Source organism: Epinephelus lanceolatus, chromosome 10 (genome assembly GCF_041903045.1).
Source record: "Epinephelus lanceolatus isolate andai-2023 chromosome 10, ASM4190304v1, whole genome shotgun sequence".
Taxonomy (NCBI): Eukaryota; Metazoa; Chordata; class Actinopteri; order Perciformes; family Serranidae; genus Epinephelus; species Epinephelus lanceolatus.
The window spans coordinates 15271915-15282137 of NC_135743.1; the positions used below are offsets into that span (position 1 = coordinate 15271915).

The following is a 10223-nucleotide window of genomic DNA, read 5'->3' on the forward strand; positions in this document are numbered from 1 at the left end:
TGGAGTTCACCTTTAATTTACAGTCAGTCCTTAACCACGCTTTACCATTTTTACTGTTAACAGTTAGCTAAATCGTTCAAAAATAAATTTTGAAAAGCTAATGTGAGCGTTGATTACCTACATACCTTAACATCAGTAACACAAGACAGTATCTCATTGCATATTGTTTTATTTCACATTATCATGTTGCTACAGAAACAGCAAGCAGCAGCTACCTAACGTTAAAAGCCTTGCAATAAGCTGAAAGCCATTTTTTTCTCAGTTTTTCTCATTCTCAGTTTAGCAGTTGTAGTGAAAGACCAACATCAACATCTTTTTCTCAACAGACTTAAATGAAAGATTTAATGATAACACGTGAGGAGGTCGCAGGGATTTTTCATAGTCCAAGAAGCTTGAAGGCATCTCTCAAATCTTCTGTTTCACAGGGCTGAGAACAAAAGACAGAAAAGTATTAGTAGTGGTTTGACCTAATTGTTTTGGTTGACGTCAGACATGCAATATGGTTAATCTTCTACCTGGAGGATGCGGTTGAGTTTTCTAGCGAGGCGAACAGAGTTTTGGTGCAGCTTTTCCCAGGCCTTGAAGTTGCTCTGCTTACGAGCCACAAAGGTCTGCCAGCAGTAGAAGAAGTCTGAAGAGAGAGGAAAAAAATAATCATTGTTGTTGACATCCAGAAGGTGACCATGATAAGGAAAACAATGGCTTTTAGGTGGAATTTGGCTCGTGTAACATTCCATTAGTTTCTGGCTCAAGAATCATATACACATCTGCTCTCTCTTTATATCTCTACCAAATATACACCAATTCATGTCTCCACCTTTGTAACTCATGACTGTGATCTGCACGCCAGCTTTCTTCAGCATTCTTAGGCCCTCTCTTTCACGGCTGTCCTCCATGTCGCAGAAATAAAGGCGAGAGACGAAGATCCGGAGGCGAAGGTTGGGCATCTGGCTGAGGAACTGGGACAGTCTTGAGGCGCAGTTGGCGCAGGGAGACCAGGAGCAGAACCAGGTGATGGAGTAACTGAGCCTTTTCTCCCCAGCACCTCCATACCCCCACAAACCAGGACACAAGGCTCCCAGTTTGCGCAGGAACAGCAGCTATGAAGAAATTAGAGAACAGAGAAAATAAGAGGGATACAACCCAATACTTTTAATTATTATTTCCTCCCCTGAACAGGCCCATCCTATATGCTCCACCATCTTGACCCACATCACTAACCTCTACATGGCAGCCATTGCGATTGCGGAGGTGTCCAAAGTCAAAGGATAAGGAGTCTGGCCCCACTCGCCTCTTCACTACAAAGCAGAGATATGTTTCGTGGCGGCCCCTTGCCCAGCGCACGTTCTTGTAATGGTAGATGAACTTTTTTCGGGGCAAAAGCACACTGTGACAAAGGGAGAAAAAGTGGTCTTTTCATTAGCTAATGACCGGTGGGTGCAGTGCATATTTACAGGAACAGTGTGTAAGATTTTGAGGGGTTTAGTGGCATCTAGAGGTGGGGATTACACATTGCAACCAGATGAAACTTCTCCCAGTTTGAATTCCCTCAGTGTTCATTTTTAGGAGGTTTTTACCAGGAGCTAAATTATTTTTCCTATCCAAAACAACCGTAATAAAGCTGTTTCATACATTGTTGGGCTCATCACAGACAGGCCGCAGCACCTGCTAATGTGTGCTCATCTTTTTCTCTCATAACTAAGACTAATTATCCACAGAGGTATCTTCCTCTCCAAAACAAACAGACCCAGTGATTTAAACTAGTAAAAACTCTTGATAAAGCAGTTGCACATAAAAAGAGGTGTTTTTGAGCATGGTCTCACTCCGAAGTTGTCCAAATCCAGTGCTTGGGCAGTGACTTGCACGTCAGAAACCAATGAAAAACGGCGTCCTTTAACGTCGGCTGGTTGCTGTTATAGTTTAACGGCATGGGTCCAGCAAACACTGACTTTTACCCGAGAGAGTGGTGTTTGCGTCCCGTAAGATTCTAAAGCCAAACCCCTTTATTTTTTCCTAAACCCAACTATGTGTGTTTGTTGTTAAAGGAAGAAAAAAACGTCAATTTGCAGTGCTGTACCGACGTAGTGCGTTTATTTTGAAAGAAGACAATGTGTGTAACAGGCATAACTTGATGCAGTGTCCCAGAATGTCAACAACCAGCGCACCCAGGGTACCTTGCACGTCGTATGTGGACGTGGAAAGTCCATGACCAGACGTCAGTATGTGACAAGGTCAGAGTGAGAATGTGTTGGCTTTTCGCTAAGGGGTTGCTAACTGTGATGTCTGACGCAAAATCATGGATGGCCCTAGAGCGTTATTAGTTTGTCCACTCTGGGCTACTGTTAAATCTCCGTGGACAAGGACCTGCTCCCTATGTAGATATAATCGGCTCATATTAAGGTAACGAAAAACAGAATTCTTATTTTCATTTGATTACACATTAGAAAAAACATTCCACTCCTGCCAATATTTCCCCCTGAATATTACACACTGAACCTTTAAAGATTTTTTTAAAGGACTAGATCCATTTACAAAAACGTGGTGCTCTGGATTATTCACTCAACATGTCATCAGTGATGATAGCATTCTCAAAAGTGTTGCTGGTCTATAAATCTTTGGTGACAGATAATCTCAGTAGTATTCATTAACTTTCTGCCAGGAAAGCCTGACACTAATTCTCTTAAGAAACTCAATAAATTACTATTTAAAACTTTTATTAGTCGGATGACTCACACATGAATTCATGTATGAATCCTGATAAGTTAGCACAAAAACACTCATGTAAAGCCTGTGGTTAAGCAAATGCAAGTGATGGACAGTCAGAAGATGACTAACATTCACTACTTTAATTTTTGTGTCACTCTCAGTTTCAAAACTTTTAGCGAAACCAGGTCAGTCATTAATACTGAAACCTTTAATTCACAATGCTCAAAGATTGTGTACTGCCATCGTAATTGGAACAGAGTAACACAGAAGAATTTTATTTTGGTATCAAAGCATCATCATTTATTTAAAAAACCCCAACAACGTATTTAATTTACTTGCATGCATGTGTAATCTGTATAATCAAGTGTCAAACAGAAAGACAAATGCATTATAAAAATAGAACGTATTCATTTTGCTCACCTGTCTAGTTTTGTAATCATTTTGAAAGACGCGCTTTAACACTCGGCAGGCGTGGGCATTAAATGGAGGTAAATGAGAAAGAGCGAAAGTGTGTGTGTATTCGTGTGTGTGTGTGTGTGTGTGTGTGTGTGTGTGTGTGTGTGTGTGTGTGTGTTGGGGGGATTAAAGGGAGGGGAACTGAGAACATATACCTCTAAACATAAACATCCTGCATACATCAGAGAAGCAGCTTCTGGTTGGTCAGAAAGATTTTTCAAAGTAAGTTCAGGGGGCGTGATACAGAAGAGAAGGATGGATTGTATTGTCTTACTGCAAAACAATTAAAGCTTTAACTAAATTACTCATGTGCCAAATTCTTTTTCAGGGCATCATCATTTGCATGTGTTCTAAACATTTAAACATTAGTTCACACACTGATTGAAGTGAAAACATTCTCTTAATTGCCTCTTTACAAGCCCATAAAGGACTCTTATTGGGGAGGCAGATTACACAACAGAGATTCTACAAAATAATCTTGGTGACCACACATGAGAGGAGGAGTGTTTGACGTGATTCGTAACCTTTGGAGTTTTTCTCAGACGTCAGTAAAGTGAGCCAACTGGCTGGAACTTTCCAAACACTTGAGACTCATCCAGTCTGGCCGCTCCGCTTTAGTTTTCCCAGATCATTAAGTAAAAACTTCCAGATACCTTCTCACCTTGATCCACAGCGGGTTCGCCACAGACCCCTCCTGCTATTCAGCCTTTCCACCTAGCTTACTCTCCCCACCTCCTGAGGGCCCCAAGATTTGGCGGAGCCTTAGGCGTTCCCAGACACCTACTCCGTCCTCTGATCTGGGTTTTCCCAAACTGTGTCAGGCTGGGAGCAGAACTGTAATCGACCTCCCTCACCCTACGTGTTTGCTAAAGCGGCCGGCCAGCTGACCGACCACAGCGTGTGGATAAATCTCACTCATGAGCCTTTGAAGCATCAGATGCTGTCATCCATCCTCGCCAAATCAGGATGTGTATTATTTTGCTCTCGTCTTTTCTTTGCTCTGTCTGTTTTAGCTCTGGCGCAGTCTGCTCTCTCAGTGGCACTGCATGCAGGCATCCTGCTTTCCCATGACTCCCCTCACCCTCTCATGCACTCTGTGGTTTGGGGAATTCACCGTTTCCCAGGGTGGCTGTTTTTGGAGCTCATCTGTGTGTGTATGTGCGCATGTGTGTGTGTTAGCCATCTGTATGAGCATGTCATTAACACAGTCTATATGTTATACATCATCTGGAACAAATTTATCTAATTTATCCTATGATTGTGTGGTGCCCCAAAATTTAAAGTGATTCATGTGTATGTGTGTCTGCATGCTCGGAGCGACCTCACATCATATTGCATTACTCTGACAGTGCACTAAGCCTAATGCCTCTGCACATTTGATCTTGTGTGCATGTGTCTTTTCTCGACTTCAAGAGGCTGATCAAATGCCAAACTATATGTAACCACTTCCCACCCAGCTCTCTGGGTTTGACCACAGTTGACCAAGGTCATCTCACAGTCACACATGAACGCTCTAGCGCACTACCACCCCTCTGATGTGTGTGTGTGTGTGTGTGTGGTGGAGTAGTACAGTATGGCCAGACACGGCTGTGCATTTAACCCATAGTCAGGGGCAGAAACGGGGTGTAGGAAATGCCAAGTCATACTTTCCAAAACCCACCCGCCCACACCCTGCACACGCGCACACACACTCACACACAGCCATACCGTGCAGACGCACATGACCACAGTCACAAACAGACTTTCTTTCCAGTGTGTGAACTCACATCTGTTTCCTGACAACAATAATAGCTACAGATCGGGCGGGTAGAGGCCCAGCTAACAGGTGTCTGCTCTTTGACAGTCATGAAGAAACAAACCTGACGATGACCAAGAAGTGGCGCAAGTAAAAATACAGCTTTGACACAGTTAAAATGACCTGACCACACACACTTACTCATGCATGTAACAACACTGTTATGTTACTGGGTGTCTCAGCTTTTTCATCTAAGTTAATTAAAGGACAGTGATGTTCCACTACAGCTCGCATGATCGAGTTTGCAGTAAAGGCCTATATTTGTCTACACATCAGGTGAGATATGCCTCCTTCCCCCAACACATTAACTTTGTACAAACATCCTGTGTTGTTTATCTGTGGCACATTGATGCTATACTGACATGGCCTGAGGTTAGCAGGAGGTAGATGCGCAATGTGAGCGTGAGAGCTGCTAACCATATAAAGGTTAGCCTCAGACTGGGGCTGTGTGCACCTCTCCGCTTAGTCACATAAACTGCCAGTCACCTGCAAACCACACACTTTTGAGTCAGAATGCACTAAAGGCATATACTGTATTTAATGTGCTGTTTAAATCTGCAATGCAAACTACTATCCAAATTTATTGGTGTTACCACAATCCAAAGTGAAGCGCTAACATATTTAATTAACCTACACATACTACCATTACTATAAATATAACAATGAAAACCAAAAAAAAAAGAGAAAAGAACAAAGCTGAAGAAAAGGGAGCGAGCACTCTTTTCTGCAGACTCATGGACCCACATACTGACTGAGTGACAAAGGAATGCAGAAAGATAAAAGCGCATAAATTCTGCACATTCACATCAACCACGCACACTTCCTATACAGTAACTGTACATCCTCCTACACATCTGTAAGGTTTCACACACAAACGCGTGCAACTTGTCTCTCTCACACAGCCACAAATTGACTGTGTGTCAGTTTGTGAGAAAAAAGAACCACACAGACACACAGTTAGGAAACACGTTTTACATAAATATTTTATTTCATTATAAATGATGATGAAAACAGCATGACTGTGGCTTCATGGCGTCAACTTTGAATTGATAAATAAGAAATAACCATTTGTTTTAAGAGTATAGAGATATGGTACCTTATAGGATGAAAAGGTAAACACTATACTTTAAGCTGGGGTAGGCAGAAATCTGGCAAAAAAGAATAAACTTATTTCAAATACAGTTGCTGCAACTCATTCACTCAGCCCCTCCTTCCCCCACTCTCTTTCTCAGTATTCGTTAGACCACAAATAAGACAAGAATTAGCTAGCTAGCCACCCCACAGTCTCACAGCAACACTCAATGCTGCTGTGGACTGCTTCTTTGGGAGGAGAGTGGGCAGCAGCTCAGGAGACAGATCTTCAGTCCGTGGCTTAAGTGGCTCAAATTCAGCCAGATTTAGCCTGGTGTCAAAGCTGGCTGGTGCCCAGCTGCAGTGCCAAGTCTGACCTCTGTAACAGCAACAACATAAAGTTTGTTGATCTGGCTGGGAGTCATGGAGCTAGAGTTTTTCAATGGCTGAATTAAAGATACCATTGCCACAGACTGGAGGTCCTTCTCTGGAGTTGTTGCCCATTTTCCCACCAGCAAGGTGGTCTATAGCGGGGGTAGTGAGGTATCGGACATGTTGTGATTCAAGGCTCTAACGTTAGCTACATAAACGTGAACAGGAAGCCGCTGCCGTGAGCCTTTGGCTCCAGTTAGCAGAAGGCTAAACTATAAGCACCATTTTCTCACAGTCTTCGAAATGCTCTGCAGATACTGACATATGAAGCTCTAGTTAAAGTTCAGTCAAGAAGACAATACTTTTCATGCGGAGGCTGTAAGTTTCTTTCACTCCGTCCACACATGCTTGCTTGCTCACTGTCTCTCGGTTTCATTGTCTGGGTAGGTCAATTGAATCATCAGCTGATTCACAGTCAACCAATAGCACAGCGACACACCTTCTCTTTCAGCCTTTCTCATTGCTCCTCATTTTAAATATGGTTCTTTCTCTGCTGTAGTTCTTTCTTGCTGCCGTCATGCACGCCCTCCACCTCCCCATCACCACCTAGTCTTTACTACAGATTCATCAGCCTCATATGCCTCAGCAGTCAGCAGCCTCAGAGTCAGCAGCCACCACCGCCACTAGTGTCTGGACTCCATAAGGGACGATTTATCCTGCTGCTCGATCACAAAATATCTCCCTCTGGTGTCCAAGCGCCAAAGACTTCTGTTAAATCTTAAAGTGCACAAATAATCTGTTAATCTGCATGCTCATATTCTGTGTTAAATATTATCTTGAAATGTCTTATTACATTTATTGTCTGACTCTTTCTGATAAGTTTGTCTCACATTTTTTGGTTGCTTTGCAGAAACTGTAGTTGCTAATGCTGGAATAGCAACTTTCTCAGCAGGATTCTCTGCCATTGAATCAGGGTTTCACCAAAGGGACATGCACATCCATCTGCATTTGTAGAACAGCCAATAGGAACGCCCTCTCTCTGAAATGACCTGTGACTGTCTAGAGTCCCCGCTCAGATGCTAGGTTTTCTAAAGCAGAAGTCTATTGCTCTCTCAGTCCACTTTAATGACAACATGCTCAAAGTTTATTATAAGATTTTTGTCCAATGATGCCAAAATTAATCAGCCTACCCCAGCTTTAAAACAAACAGAACGGCAACACATAGAGTAAATAAATATTGGCATAAATAACACAAATATTCAATAAATTATCAAACATCCAAACACACTGCAGCAATGACACTTTCCACAGTTATACGTTATGGCTTCTTCACCTTAGCCACTTCTTCCTCTCCAAGAGTCCACCATCTCTCAATCACAAGTCCTTGTAAAACACTTTAGTGAGAGGGTGTCCAAGAAAGCCTCGCTCTGGAGTCTCCATCTTCCTCTCTTTATCATCTTCTTCTTCATCATTCTCCTCCCCTAATTGCCGATAGCCCAGCTTCCTGAAAAAGGCCTCCCCAACTTTGGAGGGGTAGGGGACGTGTGCATACACTCTGTGTGCGCCAGCCTCCCTCTCCCTCTGCTCCAGGCTCTGGACGAGCAGCCGGCCGAGACCCTCCCTGCGGTACCAGCAGCCCGTCACCACCCTGCAGATCCTCCTGATGCCCGCTCGCTTCTCGCTTTCCCTGAAGACGCAGCCGATTATCTCACCGTCACACTCTGCCACCCAGACCTGGCCTGCTTCCTGCTCCCTCTCTGGAGTGACGTTCTCTGTTGACAATTCTTTGTCTTTGGGTGTGATTCTGCGCCTTGGCTGTGTAAAAGACATAAGATTATTTGACTTTGAATTAAATGACAACTACCCAAAACGACTTTCAAACCAGCAGACTAACCTTTTTAGACCCTGGTGTCTTGCCACTGATCCTACAGTAGGGATTCTGCAGCGTCTCCTCCTCTGTCCCTCTGTAACTGCTACCCACATAGTCCCAAGAGGGACGGCTGCTGCCCAGGACCCCTGTGGACCGCGGCATGGTGATCTTGAGAAAGATAATTAGCAGGAAGACAGGAATAGCGAGGGCCAGGATGAAGGAATGAACAAGGCAGCGCAGGATCGAGGAGAAGACAGCCAAGATGAAGAGGCAGAGCGGACGAGTGAGGATGTGGAGGATGAGACGGTTTTCTGTGCCCTCGCAGCCCTCCTGGAGAGACACAGGCAAAAAAAAAAAAAAAGCAATCAGTAAATTCCCACCATGATGAAAGCAGCTAATCTAAAATCTATATATACAAACCTTGATGAGGGCTTTGACTATCTCTATGTCGTCCTCCTTCATCCTCCTCATCACCACCTGATCCAGCTCCAGCCTCACCATATTTAGGCTTTATGCTCTCAACAGCAGGATTGCTGCACCGCTGCTTCTACGCACATCCACACAGTGTGCACAGGGACCCTGTAAACACACATTTAAAGAAACATTTAGAAGTTATCTAAAACACCTAGATGGTGGGGCTTGGGCACATCATCAGTGATGAACCCAGGGTCATAGGGTGTCTCGGGTCATTGAACATCAGACACCCTCACCTGGGCGACCCAGCTGGGGGTGATCAGTCCCTGGCTTGTGTCCAAGCAGCACGCACCTTGAGGCTTTTTCTGCAGCCTCACTGATGTTTCTGGTGGCTTTCCTCTCCTGCAACCCTCTGATGCCAAGGAGCCTGAGTGCCCGGTGCACAAAATGCTCTGGTAAATCCCTGCAGCCCACCCCAATTGGCTCACAGCGGGTCCTCAAACAAATCTCTCTACAGGCCTCTAACAGCGAAAGGAAAAGGTTGTAATTTGGGGAAAACAGGTGACAGTGGGATGCAACTTTGGGATGTTTGATACCAAATCAATGCAGATAATTGATACTGTTGAAGACCTTACTCAGAATCAGAATCTGGTGTATTGCCAATAAACATAACAAGGGAAAAAAATATACAATTAAGTACTGCAAAATTCAAGGCATGCATTTAAAATGAAAGCGCTGAACAGTTTAAAGCTTGTTTCATGCAGAATTGTGCAAAATACACTGTGTCATCTTGCAATTTAAATGGGTCAATATATCTCCAGTGTCCACATTATGCAATGCACTAGACTTCGCCTTCAGTGAGCCTGCAGTTGCACTGTAACCTCACACCCACGCTGGCTCCAAAACAACAAAGACAGATGGGGATTATGGAGGATTTGTAGCATGCATGTGTCACCATCAGTCTGTGCCTGAACAATGCACGCCATCCTAGCTTTCATCTGCACGGTTAACGGCGATCATCCAAAGGTACAGTCGCAAAGAGCCCTTGTTCAGATCCTTATATGGTTATTAAGACGTGTTGACACACTTAGACCCCCCCTGCTCCTGATCTGAGCCCCGGTTGCGCTTACCTTTTCCGCCACGCTGCAGAAATGAAACTGAAAATGGTGAAAACACTCAGCGTGGATCGGTTTGTTGTGGAGTCCGAGCAGGGTTGGCACGTTTGATTGAATGACCGGACCGGAGTGGTTTTTACGGGAAGGAGGGATTCAGAACACAGACGTACTCTGTTTTATGTCCCGTTGCTCGTTTTCAATGTGGCTATCTACGCCATTTGCGTATGTGCAATCCGCACTGCGCAAAGGATACGTGAATGGCGAACGCAGCGTAAACAACAAATGCAGTGACCTTTGTGTGCTTTATTTAAAGGGAAACACCACCTGAATTAAGAATTATAGTGTGTTGTTTCTATGGTTAAAGAAAGTTCAGGCAATATTTGTGAACATGAGCTACTCTCTTTTAAAGCCAGAAACTTGAGAA

General features: G+C 44.0%; 2 protein-coding genes across 3 annotated transcripts; both read right to left on the minus strand.

The window, feature by feature from the left end:
• Nucleotides 1–163: 163 nt before the first annotated feature.
• aicda (activation-induced cytidine deaminase) lies at nucleotides 164–3328 on the minus strand. Its single transcript, XM_033641783.2, has 5 exons — nucleotides 3127–3328; nucleotides 1222–1387; nucleotides 818–1100; nucleotides 516–631; nucleotides 164–427 (listed from the first exon to the last, which is right to left on the minus strand). Exons 1-5 carry the CDS (start codon nucleotides 3144–3146, stop codon nucleotides 377–379), a joined length of 636 nt encoding a protein of 211 aa, XP_033497674.2. The 5' UTR covers nucleotides 3147–3328; the 3' UTR covers nucleotides 164–376.
• A 2588-nt stretch (nucleotides 3329–5916) lies between these two features.
• Nucleotides 5917–10025, minus strand: nat14 (N-acetyltransferase 14 (GCN5-related, putative)). 2 transcript variants are annotated; one of them, XM_033640093.2, is made up of 4 exons: nucleotides 9815–10025; nucleotides 8691–8849; nucleotides 8295–8600; nucleotides 5917–8215 (listed from the first exon to the last, which is right to left on the minus strand). In XM_033640093.2, the coding sequence occupies exons 2-4, from the start codon at nucleotides 8769–8771 to the stop codon at nucleotides 7775–7777; spliced, it is 828 nt and encodes a 275-aa protein (XP_033495984.1). In that variant the 5' UTR covers nucleotides 8772–8849; nucleotides 9815–10025; the 3' UTR covers nucleotides 5917–7774. The 2 variants fall into 2 exon arrangements, with proteins under 2 accessions (XP_033495984.1, XP_078027750.1); XM_078171624.1 differs by lacking the exon at nucleotides 9815–10025 and adding an exon at nucleotides 9037–9770.
• Nucleotides 10026–10223: the final 198 nt, after the last annotated feature.

Bases quoted from the DNA above. Each gene is read 5' to 3' on its own strand.
- aicda (XM_033641783.2), bottom strand. From the start codon at position 3,146: ATGATTACAAAACTAGACAG. The intron at 632-817 runs GTGGAGACATGA...CTCTCTCTTCAG, and splicing joins CACAGTCATGAGTTACAAAG to ACTTCTTCTACTGCTGGCAG. The intron at 428-515 runs GTAGAAGATTAA...TTTTGTTCTCAG, and splicing joins AACTCAACCGCATCCTCCAG to CCCTGTGAAACAGAAGATTT.
- nat14 (XM_033640093.2), bottom strand. From the start codon at position 8,771: ATGGTGAGGCTGGAGCTGGATCAGGTGGTGATGAGGAGGATGAAGGAG. The intron at 8,601-8,690 runs GTTTGTATATAT...GTGTCTCTCCAG, and splicing joins TAGTCAAAGCCCTCATCAAG to GAGGGCTGCGAGGGCACAGA. The intron at 8,216-8,294 runs GTTAGTCTGCTG...TCTTTTACACAG, and splicing joins AGACACCAGGGTCTAAAAAG to CCAAGGCGCAGAATCACACC.